The 15101-nt window shown below is 39.7% G+C and overlaps 1 protein-coding gene across 1 annotated transcript in view; it reads right to left on the reverse strand.

Annotated features, from left to right (window-relative positions):
* Positions 1–15101, reverse strand: part of LOC117087517 (ATP-binding cassette sub-family A member 3-like) — a 111546-nt gene that overhangs the window by 90697 nt on the left and 5748 nt on the right. Inside the window, exons 4-7 of the mRNA XM_033217787.1 lie at positions 14598–14732; positions 2236–2365; positions 834–988; positions 440–595 (exon numbers count right to left, since the gene is read on the reverse strand). Of these exons, the coding sequence (XP_033073678.1) occupies positions 440–595; positions 834–988; positions 2236–2365; positions 14598–14732 (576 nt within the window). The remainder of the gene's footprint in view (positions 1–439; positions 596–833; positions 989–2235; positions 2366–14597; positions 14733–15101) is intronic.

A 15101-nucleotide genomic window follows, 5' to 3' on the forward strand; every position in this document is an offset into this window, starting at 1 on the left:
GTCAGAGCAACATAGTGAGACCCTATCCCTACAAAAAACTTTAAAAATTAGTAAAAAGTTAGCTGGGTGTGGTGGCATGTCCCTGTAGTTCCAGCTACCTGGGAGGCTGAGCAGGAAAGATTGCTTGAGTCAGGTAGGTTAAGGCTCCTTTAAGCCATGATTGTGCCACTGCACTCCAGCCTGGGCGACAGAGCAAGACCCTGTCTCAAAAAAAATGTTTAGAAAAAACTGAATTAGGAATGCTGGAATAATTTCAAACCTATGGCCATTTTATACCAATGAGATCGATAATGTCAGTCCCATCTGATTTTCATTTAGGAGGTTATCTTTAGAATGTTAGCTCCATATCAGTTCTCAAATTTGTGTCAGCTGATTCTTTTAGAGTAGCTGCAGTATGCAGTGGGAATCCATATTTGGCTTTTTTTGTTTGTTTGTTTACCTTGGAGCCCCCTATAAGTGCTATAATGATGGAGAGTTTGCGCTTCATTCCTCCACTCAGTGACTTTGACAATTTGTTACGCTTTTCTAGCAGGTTAAAAGTAGTCAGCATGCGGTCAATTTCAGTAGGAGTCATCTTTCCATGTACTCCTTTTACCTAGAAAAAGGAGCCAGAGTTTACTTGGTGCTTCCAACTTCACTCTTAGAAACATATTACACCAGCTTTTCTCTTACATCATTCATGTAATAATTTATTCCCTTTGCTTTTCTTTATATTTAAAGAAGAATTCATTAAAATCAATTTCAAACTTTGTAAGAATAAGAATATTCGTAGTAGCTAATCTACCTGAAGCACATGAATAGACTGGGGGAAAAGGAAACTTTCTTTTGCTTACCACAGAATAGAAATGAAGGTGTTCTGATACTGTCAAGTAATTAAACAACAGGTTCTGCTGGGGACACAAGCCCAGCGATTTCCTAATCTGGACCATCTGCTTTGAGGTACTGTATCCATTAATATAGGCATTTCCACTTGTGGGAGGATAGAGACCTGGAATCAAGCAGAAAACATAACAGAAACTTAGTTTTCATAAGGGAATGTGGAAACAAACTGCTCATTAGCATTTCAACTTTGAAATTTACATATGGATGACTCATTAGCATTAGCAATATTTCACACAGAAGAAAATTCTACAAAACACCGACAGTTATTTTTGAGGTGATGAACTTAGAAGTAATTTATTTTGTAATTTCCTATTTAACTGTTTGTTCTATGTCTCAATGTGTATGAATAAGTGCAAATCATTTGAGTAATAAAAACATGAGAGAGTGTCATATTACAGCCAGCATTGCCCATCAGCCATTTGACATTTATGAATTCTGTTTCAAGCTGTGCATTGCCTTAAGTTAAGGTGTATATGGTAAGCCCCAGGGCAACTACTAAGAAAATAACTCAAAACTATATAGTGAGAAAAATTATTAAAGGAATTAAAATGTTACACACTAGAAACTATTCACTTACTGCAGGCCGGGCGCAGTGGCTCATACCTGTAATCTCAATACTTTGGGAGGCCGAGGTGGGTGGATCGCTTGAGCTCAGGAGTTTGAGACCAGCCTGGAAGACATGGCGAAACCCTGTGTCTATTAAAAATACACAAATCAGCCGGGCATGGTGGTGCGTGCCTGTAATCAGGAGACTTGCTTGAACCTGGGAGGTGGAGGTTGCAGTGAGCTGAGATTGCGCCACTGCACTCCAGCCTGGTGACAGAGCGAGACTCCATCTCAAAAAAAAAAAAAAAAAAAAAAAAAGAAAGGAAAAAAAAAAGTGTATTCTGCTGAGTGGAATTTTCTATAAATGTCAATTAGATTGTTTTGAGTAACAGTGCTGTTAAGTTTTTCAGTAACTTGAATAATTTCTGTTTACTGGTTCTATCAATTGCTAGAAGAGTGGTGTTGAAGTCTCCAACTATAATTGCAAATGTGTCTATTTCTTTTTTCAAGTCTATCAGTTTTTGCTTTGAGCATTTTGATGCTCTGTTCTTCGACAGCATTCATATTAAGAATAGTTATGTTTTCTTGGTAGATTGACCTTTTTATCACTATGTAATGTCCTCTTTCCTCTTCCCCAAAATAAATACTAATTTTAATTTTTATAACAATTATTTGCAAGCTTGAAAATAAAGGAGATTATTAAAGTATGTATTGCAGAAATTACTAAACTGTAAATATCAAGAGGATACACAAAAGTCTCACTGCTTTATCTACAGTTTTTTTTTTTTAACAGAGTGGAACACCTACCTGAGAGAATGGATAGAGTGGTGGATTTTCCTGCCCCATTATGTCCTAGAAGAACAGTGATCTGCCCCTCATATAAATTCAAAGACAAGTCATTTACAGCTACTTTGGTAGTGTTGTGCCCTTGGAATACCTGTGGGAAAAATCCCACAAATACTAATTTTATCACAATCACACTGAAAGAACAAGCACTCATACCAGCTATCAAAGATACAATACATCATCAGTTATGAGAAGAAAAATCAAAGTGTAAAGGAATGCAACTATGAAAAGAAATATTTGAAGGCATAACACAAGGTTTAGAATGTCACAGTAGATATACAAACATTCCCTGAGCAATCTTATTCATTCCTGCTTTCTTTTCTATTTTACTTTATGTGTATAAATTTAAGGGGTACAGGCGCCATTTTGTTACACAGATATATGGTATAGTGGTGAGGTCTGGGCTTTTAGCGTAACCATGACCCAAATAATAAACACTGCTTCAAGTGATTTTTCATCCTTCATGCATCTCCCACAATCCCACCCTTCTGAGTCTCCAATGTCTGTCATTCCACACTGTATGTCCATGTATGCATATTATTTAGCTGTCACTAATAAGTGGGAACATGTAGAATTTGCTTTCTGTTTCTGGGTTATTTCACTTGAGAGAGTGGTCTCCAATTTCATCCATGTTACTGCAAAATACATGATTTTATTTTTTTTATGGCTGAGTAGTATTCCATCATGTGTATATACCACAATTATTATTATTTTTAATTTTTTAATTTTTTTCTTTTTGAGACAGAGTCTCACTCTTGTTGCCCCGGCTGGAGTGCAGTGGCACGATCTTGGCTCATTGCAACCTCCACCTCCTGGGTTCAAGCGATTCTCCTGCCTCAGTCTCCCAAGTAGCTGGGATTACAGGCATGCACCACTATGCCCGGCTAATTTTGTATTTTTAGTAGAGACGAGGTTTCACCATGTTGGTCAGGCTGGTCTCGAACTCCTGACCTCAGGTGATCCACCCGCCTTGGCCTCCCAAAGTGCTGGAATTACAGGTGTGAGCCATGGTGCCTGGCTTATACCATAATTATTTCTTTATCCAATCATCTGTTGATCCAATGGATGACTGCTTTGTTTCAATTTCCATCTTGAACTTATAATGCCACAATCTTCTTCAGTTAATGTCTTTGGCCTAATTTAGAGAACTGTCAATTGAAAATCACACATGGATATTTATCTCAAATTTTGTATGTGTAGACTAGCAGTACTTCTGCTTAATACGCAAGAAGGTGGAAAAAGAATCACTCCCAGTCTAGCAACAAGTAGAAGCTAAAAAATCTATGAAATTATAACTTTTCTTGAACCCATCTTAGAGGTAAGGTTTCCAGGCAACCCACCAGCCTGAAATTTAAACTTTCAAGGAGAGATGGTATATTAATATTTGCTTGTCTGGAGCAGATATGGGTACCTAGGAGCCAACTTGAGTACTTATACAAGCTAGTAAGAAGATTTAGGTTAGATTTTTTTTTTTTTTTAATGAGGTGAAAGCAGTTTAAGAAACACAATACTTAAATGGAAGAGTTGGGATTCAAGCCCATATCATTAAGAATTAAAGCATATTTTCCTTCTAACACAACCTATAGATGGTGAATACAGGCAAACATCTTGTGTAATAGAAAAAAAATACTATTGGGCTGGGTGCGGTGGTTCATGCCTGTAATCCCAGCACTTTAGGAGACCGAGGCAGGTGGATCACGAGGTCAGCAGATCGAGACCATCCTGGCCAACATAGTGAAACCCCGTCTCTACTAAAAATACAAAAATTAGCCAGGTGTGGTGGTAGGCACTTGTAGTCCCAGCTACTCAGGAGGCTGAGGCAGGAGAATTGCTTGAACCCAGGAGGCGGAGGTTAGAGTGAGCTGAGATCACACCACTGCACTACAGCCTGGCAACAGCGAGACTCCGTCTCAAGAAGAAGAAGAAAAAAAAACTATTTAAGTTTTTAAAAATCCCAAATGGTGGTAGGTATTTTCTCCCTAGGTGTCTTACACTGTCTTCTCCACAGACTTAAGCATCAGGCTTGCAACTGCTTATTTGAAATCGCTACTTGGATGAATGTCTGAAGTTCCTATATCCAAAAGTAAGCTCTTAATTACAATAAACTAATCAAATTGTGACTTTTCCCCAGTGTCTCCAATATTCATAACTGGTCAACTAACCCCCCATTTCCTCAAGCCACTAAACCAACAGTCACATTAGTTTCTTCCTTTTCCCTCAATCCCACATCTAACCTATACATAAGTCTTCAGTTATAAACTTATAACACATTTTGCATCCTTTTTTTTTTTTGACAGAGTCTCACTCTGTCACCTAGGCTGGAGTGCAGTGGCGCGGTCTCAGCTCACTGCAACTCCACCTCCCAGGTTCAAACAATTTTCCTGCCTTAGCCTCCCGAGATTATGGGTACCCGCCACCACACCCGGTTAATTTTTGTAATTTTAGTATAGATGGGGTTTCACCATGTTGGCCAGGCTGATCTCGAACTCCTGACCTCAGGTGATCACCCGCCTGGGCCTCCCAAAGTTCTGGGATGACAGGTGTAAACTACCATACCTGGCCTGTTTTGAATCTTTATACTGCGATCTCCAGTGCCACCAGCCTAGTCCATGGTGCCATCATATCCTACCCGAGCTACTATCAAAGCCTCCAGTTTGTCGTCTTTTTTCCACTCACCGTCCTCACAACAGCCAGAATGGTCCTGCCTGTCCAATTGTACACTGGCACCACTTCTGATTCAAAACATAATCAACCTGTGAAGCGCTTTCCAACCCAAGGGTTTTGATTTTTTTCCATTTGAATTTTTTGTTCCTAGTTTTTTTTTTTTCCCCCGGGGAGGGGGATGGAGTCTTGCTCTGTCATCCGGGCTGGAGTGCAGTGGTGTGATCTTGGCTCACTGTAACCTCCGCCCCCCCATGTTCAAGCAATTCTCCTGCCTCAGTCTCACAAGTAGCTGGGATTACAGGTGCCTGCCACCACGCCCAGCTAATTTTGTATTTTATTAGAGATGGAGTTTCACCATATTGGTCGGGCTGGTCTTGAACTCCTGACCTCAGGTGATTCACCCGTCTTGGGCTCCCAAAGTGTTGGTATTACAGGCGTGAGCCACCCACCGCACCTGGCCTGTTCCCAGCTTTTCAACCATCTGGTTCATTCTCATCTAGTATCAGTTCCAAGGGCGCTGTTTCAGGTTTGGGTTGCCAGGAAACAGTTCTCAATTAGAAGATTAGAATGTAGTATGAACGTTGTCCAAATCAAAATGAGGTCACTTGTGTTAAAAAACAACAACAACAAAAACAAACAAAAAAACACAACACCTTAATAAATACATCTAGGGAAGGCCATGAAGAGAGAGTTCTCATATACAAATGCCTGATAACAAGGGCTATCACAAAAGGCTCTGCAGAAACCACAACCTGGCAGCCAGGCACAGTGACTCACACCTGTAACCCCAGCACTTTAGGAGGCTGAGGCAGGTGGATCACCTGAGGTTAGGAGTTTGAGACCATCCTGGTCAACATGGCGAAACCTTGTCTCTACTAAAAATCCAAGAACTAGCCAGGCATGGTGGCACGTGCCTGTAATTTCAGCTACTCTGGAGGCTGAGACAAGAGAATCGCTTGAACCTAGGAGGCAGAGGTTGCAATAAGCCAAGATCACACCACTGTACTCTAGCCAGGGAAATAGAGGGAGACTCTGTCTCAAAAAAAAAAAAAAAAAAAAGAAAAGAAAAAAAGAAAAGAAAAGAAAAAAAGAAACCACAACCTTGCATAAAGGCCATTGCAGTCCTATACAAAAAAATGTTTCTGTAAAGACGTCTGCCCAGCAACTGCCTGTCTGACCTCTGACTGACACCTTGTTATTAATCCTTGTAGCCAAAAGTAATTATCTGAAGCAATCACATAATCCTCTTAATTCTCCTTTAAAAATCTTTATATTTCTTTGCTTCCATGAATATATATATATACACACACACAATTTACCAAAACACATGAATGCTCTATTCCCAAGTAAATACCATTTTCTTTTAGAGAGCCTCTCTCTGTTAGTGATATAAATGGTTTCAGAAGTGGGATCAAAGTGAGCTCACTTCAGAAGAATCAGCAGCCCCTGGAATCAAATGTGGTACAACTGAGGCCTCTACATTCTCTGTTTCTATGAGTTACTTTTTATGCCCCAGTGAATCTCTTCTCAGATTCTCATCCTCCCTCACTTTGGTGAGTGGTTTATGACTTCATATGGGGTTTGTTTTGGTTGTAAGGCCACCTTAATAAAGAACCTTATCTCTCTCCTAGAATGATAAGACTTTCTTTTATGACAAGTCCTTTCTGGTATAAAGACAACTACCCTTCTGGTTTGAGTATTCTGGATTCTACATAATTTATATCCTGTGTCTGAGGCATGTATTTCTGGTGAATTCACATGGCCTGCATGCCTAGTTTAATATTTTGTTTGGTCTGCATGCCTGGGTTTAAGTTTTTGTGAACACTCTGATTTTGGTTTCATTTTGGCTTGCTTATGTGCATCGATAAATGATTTGGCTCTTTCCCCTTGCTTGCTTCTAAAAATATTCTCAGAGTAAGAAAACATTCTAATGGTAGACGCAGATTCTAAAAGCCACTAGGATGGTCACTACCATCTAAAACACCAGTCTACACTCCTGACATTTGCTGACAGGATTAATGGGATTGTCTTTGCTCTCAAGAGATTAATAAGAACAAAATGGGATTCTCAAACATGAAGGAATGTTAGGTTTTCTGGGATTCGAGCCAGCATTATGGGCCATTCTGGAGGACATTTTTAAACCAATGGGAAAATTATGTTTAAAACATTCACAGCTGAAATGGTCATTTTCAAACTCTTTCAAAAACTTCCAACTATAGAGTTGACATGTAGAGCCTTCTAAGTCCTCTATGATTTTTCCAGCCTACTCTGAATCTGCTGACTTTTCTACCGATGCTGAAATAAAACTCATTGCTTACAGCATTCCAGCCAAGAATAAAAAAGTCTTAAAGGGCTTTCAAATTAATGGCTTGACAAATTACAGCAACCTGAACATTTTTCAGAAATGTCCATTTAGGATTGCCTGGCTAACAATCACTTATACTGATGGGACAGTTAATTGAAGGATTATTAGTCTACAAGAAAAAGAACTAGGTAAATGTTCATAAAAGTTAGGCTTCCAGATCAAACGAGTCAAAATCTTGAGCTCAGATCAACATTATAAGGTATCTCTCTCCAACATAAACATTTTGCTTTGTCTACCAGGCAGGGCGAAAAAAGCCAAAAAAGAAACCTGCTCGAATGCTTCCCTACCTTCATTGACTAGTAAGCAAACCAGGCCAGCACACAAGAGAGGAGATTTGTTACTAAAAATGCAAGTCGACTTGGAGATTTTGTTGTCTTACACAATTTAGCCAGTCCTAGCTAAATGTAAGCATTGGAATACTTAATCCTAAACTTATTTAAAACTGAAAAAAGAAAAGGAGTGTTTTGTTTGTTTTTTAAAAAATCAAACTGCTATTTGGTCCACAGTCTTAATTAGAGAAAGTACCTAGCAGAGAAAATAAAGTTTAGTCATGTAAACAAGTCTCATTTTGTCAGACATATAATTTGGATCTAACTCTCCTTTATAAATTTCTGAGTTTGTATGACTCTCCCATGACTAAAATTCTAAAATAAAAGCTACAGCGTCTTTGTGTGTGTGTACATATGTGTGTGTTTAGGTGTGTTTCCACATATGTACATGTTTTATTTTATGTGTTGTGTCTACATGTAAAGTCTGGCCAAAAATCCCTTAAGAAATTCTCTTCAGATTAACTTAAAGAAGCACGCATATAAAATATACAGTAATTAACTCAAATTCCTTTTAGTTCATGTGACTTATGTATATCTTTAACAAATAAGCTGGCTTTAACATCATTGGTAAAATAAAAATAGAAGTGTCTTCAAAATTGTCACACTACAGAAGATTCTTTACCTTTTTGGTAACTCACCTAAAACACAGTATTTTTTGTTTTATCAAGGTAATTTCCTATGTTATCTTTATGAGACTTCTTTTTGATTACTCCGGTTTGAAAGCATTAAGTTTTGTATACCCATATAACTTTAAGTTAATTTTACTTTTTACGATTTATTTTTAATTTTCATAGGTGCATAATTGTTGTCTATATTATGGGGTACATGTGATATTTTGCTAGAAGCATACAGTTTGTAATGATCAAAACTGGGCAACTGGGATATCCACCATCTCAAACGCTTATTATTATTCCTTTGTATTGGGAAAAGTCCAGGCTGAGCGTGGTGGCTCACACCCATAATCTCAGCACTTTGGGAGGCCAAAGTGGGCAGATCACCTGAGGTCAGGAGATCGAGACCAACCTGGCCAACATGGTGAAACCCTGTCACTACTAAAAATACAAAAATTAGCCAGATATGTTGACATGTGCCTGTAATCCCAGCTGCTTGGGAGGCTGAGACAGGATAATTGCTTGAACCAGGGAGGCAGAGGTTACAGCGAGCCAAGATCATGCCACTGCACTCTAGCCTGGGTGACACAGTGAAATTCTGTCTCAAAAAAAAAAAAAAAAAAAAAAGTCCAAACCTTCTCTCCTATTTTAAAATATGCAGTAAATCATTACTAACTGTAGTTGCCTTATTGTGCCATCAAACACTTTCTATCTAATTGCATTTTTGTACCCGTCAAGAAACCCCTTTTTATGCCCCACTCTGCACTACCCTTTCTAGTCAGTGGTCACCACCATTCTATTCACTACTTTCATGAAATGAATTATCTTAGCGCCACATATGAATGAGAACATGCAATGTTTGTCTTTCTGTGCCTGGTTTATTTCACTTAACATAATGTCCCGGGTTCCATCCATGTTGCTGCAAATGACTTGATTTCATTCTTTTTTGTGGCTCAGTAATCTTCCACTGTGTATATACACCACATTTTCTTTACATGTTCATCTCCTGATTGACATTTAGGTTGATTCCATATCTTGGTTAGTGTGAGTTATGCTACAATAAACATGAGCGTGCAGATAGATCTTTGATACATTGACTTCCTTTCTTTTGGATACATATCTAGCAGTGGGATTGCTGGATCATATGACGGGTTCTATTTTTAGGTTTATGAGCAACCCTTGTACCATTTTCCAGCGTGGCTGTACTAATTTACATTTCCACCAATAGTATACAAGGGTTTCCCTTTCTCTGCATCCTCACCAGCATTAATTATTTTCTGTCTTTTTGATAATATCCGTTTAACTGGGTTGAGATAATATCTCTTTGGGGTTTTGATTTGCATTTTCCTGATGATTAGCTGCACTGACAGTTTTTTCATATAGCTGTTGGCCCTTTGTATTACTTCTTTTGAGAAATGCCTATTTGGATCTCTTGCCTATTTTTAAATTAGATTTTTTTTTTTGCTAGTGAGTTGTTTCAGTTCCTTTTATATTTTGGCTATTAATCCCTTATTGGATGAATAGTTTGCAAATATTTTCTCCCAGTCTGTAAACTGTGTCTTCCCTTCATTGATTGTTTCCTTCCTTCACCGTGCAGAAGTTTTTTTTTTTTGAGATGCAGTCTCACTCTGTCGCCCTGGCTGAAGTACAGTGGCGCAATCTCAGCTCGCTGCAACCTCCGCCTCTCGGGTTCAAGTGATTCTTCAGCCTCTGCCTCCTGAGTAGCTGGGACTACAGGCATATGCCACCACGCCCAACTAATTTTTGTATTTTTAGTAGAGATGGGGTTTTACCATATTGGCCAGGCCAGTCTCAAACTCCTGACCTCATGATCCACCTGCCTCAGCCTCCCAAAGTCCTGGGATTACAGGCGTGAGCCACCGTGCCTGGCCAGAAGCTTTTAAGCCTGATGCAATTCCATTTGCCAATTTTTGCTTTGGTGTCTGTGCTTTAGAGGTCTTATTCAAGAAATCTTTGGCCAGATGCAAGATGAATAGCCAGTCCACGTCCCTTCAGATTATATTAGGACAGACAGCCAAGGAATCTTTATAGCTCTGGACACAAGTAAATATATATTGGTGTTCATTTCAAATGAATACAAAAATCTCTGATCTGATAGTGATGGAAAGAGAGATGTTCCAAATCAATGGTCTTACGATGTCCATAGGTTGTGTGAATCTCCTGCCATAGGCAAATGATACTAGACACAGCTGCAACTGAGTCAACTATTTACTTGAGTTTGTGGTAGATCCACCGTCATCCCACAGCATTCATCTGGGTGGATTTTTGCATGAACCAGAGTGGTAACTTAAATGGCAATGTGACCAGGGATCACTATTAATACATTCTTTTTCTTTGAGACAGAGTCTCGCTCTGTCACCCAGGCTGGAATGCAGTGGTGCCATCTTGGCTCATTGCAACCACTGCCTCCCGGGTTCAAGTGATTCTCCTGCCTCAGCCTCCTGAGTAGCTGGGACTACAGGAGGGTGCCACCATGCCCGGCTAATTTTTGTATTTTTAGTAGAGATGGGGTTTCACTGTATTGGCCAGGATGGTTTTGATCTACTGACCTTGTGATCCACCTGCCTCGACCTCCCAAAGTGTTAGGATTACAGGCATGAGCCACCACACCCAGCCTCTAGTAATACATTCTTTAAAGGTGGTTCTAATATCTGCCACTTCCCCAGAATGTAACAATGCTTTTGATTTACCATCTTGACTAGCGGAGGTAGGTAGTTTAAAAGGATTCAACTTGATTTGACCCTGTAGGGGCAGCTCTTCTCTAGAGGCCATGGAGCCAATGTAAGGGTTACACCAGCTATAAAGTATGTCGTTTCCAATTGTACACGTGACAGCTGTGGAGATGCCCACTGGGTGTGTCCACGGTCCCAGTGTATCTACTGTAAGCCGGACAAGGACCAGGATTTCATTTATTACCTAGCCTGCACATACCCCTGGTTAAACAAGGGGACTATAAGGACACTTTGCATCTCTGAGTATTACCTAGACAAACAGCTATAGGTCCTTTTGCAGAAAGACTAGGGTAACCATTATTATGTGCCTTTGCCTTAGTGTTGCAGTCTGCTTCCACTTAGCAATCAAGCCCCTCCTCCAGTCAATAGGTGTCAGCTCTGAAAACTGAAAAGGATGGAGGAGACCATTAATTACTACAGGGTGCCTTGCCTCGGGCTCCTAATGATTAATTCATCCACACTTCTGGTTGTATCGTTTGAGCAATGCCCTTGCTGGCTGCCCATCTATCTTGCCTCCAGGAAATTGTGTTTTATTAACCATCATTTGTGGATCAAGTGCCCCAGACTGCCACTCTAAACTTGTCACTTATTAGGAAAATTGTTCACGCCTGTGCCACACCCTGATCTCGATTATTTTTGAATCATATCTCCGTTGTTATCAGTGAGTCCAGTTCTGCAATAATATCTCCTATTGGCAACAGTTCCCAATGATGCTGGTGTTCCTCTTATTAGAACATTTCTTAATGCTTCGATAAATGCTCTCTGGGTCCACTTGTAAAACAGTCATATAGTAGATTCGTTGGACGGGACTGATTCAGAGTTTCTCTGAGGTTGCAGTCAAGGTGTTAACTTGGACTGTAGTCACCTGAAGCTTGACAGAAGCCAAGACATCCACTTCCAAGGGGCTCACTCACATGGCTGGGAAGCTGGTACTGGTTATATTGGAAAGCCTTGGTTCTTGTCCACAGAAGCAAGTCCACAGGGCAGCTTGAAAGACATGGTGGCTTACTTAAGGGCAAGCAACTGAAGACCAAAGTAAAATTTACAATACCTGCTATGAACTGGTTTTGGAAAGCGTGTATTTTCACTTCCATTGTGTTATACAGATCACACAGGAGAGGACTGGACAAGGGTGTGAATATCAGGAGGTGAGGATCTCTGGGGACCATTGAGAAGCCTGCCAACTGTGGTCTACCCTCCGCTTCCAGTGATTCATATTCCTCCCATGTGCAAAATACCTTCACCTGCTCCCAATTCCACAATCCTTTATAGCATCGACTCAAAGTCCTGGTAAAGCAAACCTGCACAAATTAGGAATTTAAGCTTTTCTAGAGCTCTCCTATTCTTTTGATTAAGTCTGGGGCTTAGTTCTCAGTTTTTTTCTTTTCTTTGGCTACTGAGGATGAGAATCTCTTTATATGTTTCCTGGGAGGCTCACTAGATTTTATAACACCTAGCCTCTGATGGTTAATCGTAAACAATGTCCATGTATCCGTTCTCCCCCAACAATACCTATCCAATTCTATAGTCCATGTAACCACTAATACTCGCATATTTTTCAAATGCTTGATGGATGTCACTAACTGATGCATTTATTTCCCCTGGTATATCATCCCACTTCACCACATATGAACACTGTACTGCTAACTTGTATCAGAGTCTACCACTCATCTTATCATCTACTTTCTCTGGCAACTCTGGGTATCAGTAATCACTAACTGGTTCCCTGGGAAGTAAACTGTAAGATGAAAATTGGCATCCAGGAAGTTTACATAAGAGAAATTAGCATGCAGGAGTGTTCTTGGGCCCAACACCTGTGTGAAGAAAGGAAGGACACCTATTTGGGAGAAAAAATAGTAGGGCTACAGTACATACAGTGACAACTAGGTCAACCACACAAGGAGTTCTGCAGCTTGGATGACCATTCAGAGCTGACTGGAGCTGGAGGAAAAAGCTGGGCCTTAATATCCCCACCTTGAGCAGTCACTGGATGTAGGCTATTCCAGGAAAACGAGCCTAATTTGGGATGAGGTGGCTCTGTTCAACTGAGGTTATATTGTTGGAGAGGGTCATGGCATCCACAATGGCCATATTTTCAGAGATGCTTCGTTAACATAACTTACCATTAACATAACATAACTTATCAAAAATGTTCCTTCTGTCCATCCTTCTCTCAACTAATAATCACTCTACTTATTTTCCTAATGGCATATACTGTGTACTACAATGATCTTATTTTTCATTCAATTGTTAAGCACTTTTATCCACACTAAAATATAAGTTTATAGGATCCTTTCCTTACACCATATACAAAAATCAACTCTGGCAGAGATTTCATGAAGATACCAAAAGCAATTGCAACCAAAGCAAAAACTGACAAATGAGATCTAATGAAACTAAAGAGCTTCTGCACAGCAAAAGAAACTATCAACACAGTAAACAGACAATAAGAGAAAAATTTTGCAAACTATACATCTGACAAAGTCTAATATCCAGCATCTATAAGGAACTTAAACAATTTACAAGAAAAAAAAATCCCATTAAAAAGTCGACAAAGGACATGAACAGAGACTTTTCAAAAGAAGACATACACGTGGCCAAGAAGCATATGAAAAAATGCTCAATACTGCTGATCATTAGAGAAATGCAAATCAAAACTACAATAAGCTACCACCTCATACCAGTCAGAATAACCATTATTAAAAAGTCAAAAAGTAACATACTGGTGAGGTTGCAGAGAAAAGGGAATGCTTATACACTGTTAGGAGAGTGTAAATTAGTTCAACCATTGTGGAAAGCAGTGTGGCAATTCCTCAAAGAGCTAAAAGCAGAACTACCATTTGACCCAGCAATCCCATTACTGGGTATATACCCAAAGGAACAGAAATTGTTCTATCATAAAGACACATGCACGTGTACATTCATTGCAGCACCATTCACAATAGCAAAGACATGCAATAAGCCTAAATGCCCATCAATGGTAGACTGAATCAAGAAAACGTGGTACATATACACCATGGAATACTACGCAGCCACAGAAAAGAACAAGATCATTTCCTTTGCCGGAACATGAATGGAACTGGAGGCCATCATCTTTAGCAAACTAACACAGGAACAGAAAAACAAATACCGCATGTTCTCACTTCAGAGTGGGAGCTAAATGATGAGAACACATGGACACAAAGAGGGGAACAATAGGCACTGGGACCTCCCAGAGGGTAGAGGTTGGGAGAAGGGAGAGGAGCAGAAAAAATAACTATTGGGTACTAGGCTTAGTGTCACCTGGGTGACAAAATAATCTGGACATCAAATCATTATGACCTGAGTTTTTCGACATAACAAACCTTCACATGTACCCCTGAACATAAAATAAATGTTAAAGATAAAACAAAATCTAATTATATTCCGGAAGGAGGAGAAACATGACACTTTTGATTATAAACTATATATATTTTATCTTTCTCAAAGGAAGTAAACATGATGGCTATGACCTGTTATTAACATCTAATTTTTATTTTGATATTTCCAATAACAAGCATTTACAATGAACTGTAAACTAAGCTTCAGTTTCATCAAGAATAAAAGATCTTTGAAACAGTACCTTGCACAAATGTTTGATCTGGATACCTGCTATCAAATCAGTTGGTTCAGCTTCAAAATACTTGCTTTGCATTTGCTCATAAAATTGACTTACTTCAGTTTTTTTCTCAGGTGATTCCACAAACCAGTAAGAGCGCTACGAAGGAAAGAAAAGTGCAATCACTGCCATGGCACGGAAAGGCAGTACTAAACAATACTTTGGTCTGTTAGCTTTTGTACTGAGATGGATTGCACAAAATTTCTTGAAATTAAAATTTTGGAGCTAATTGGCTAGTGTCTGAACACCCCAGGCATAAAACACGGACCATCCTTTTTTTTTTTTTTTTTTTGAGACAGAGTCTTGCTTTGCTGCCCAGGCTGGAGTGCAATGACACAATCTCGGCTCACTGCAACCTCCACCTCCTGGGTTCAAGCAATTCTCCTGCCTCAGCCTCCCGAGTAGCTGGGACTGCAGGTGTGCACCACCACACCTGGCTAATTTTTGTATTTTTAGTAGAAACGTGGT

Source organism: Trachypithecus francoisi, unplaced genomic scaffold (genome assembly GCF_009764315.1).
Source record: "Trachypithecus francoisi isolate TF-2019V2 unplaced genomic scaffold, Tfra_2.0 Lachesis_group10, whole genome shotgun sequence".
Classification (NCBI taxonomy): domain Eukaryota; kingdom Metazoa; phylum Chordata; class Mammalia; order Primates; family Cercopithecidae; genus Trachypithecus; species Trachypithecus francoisi.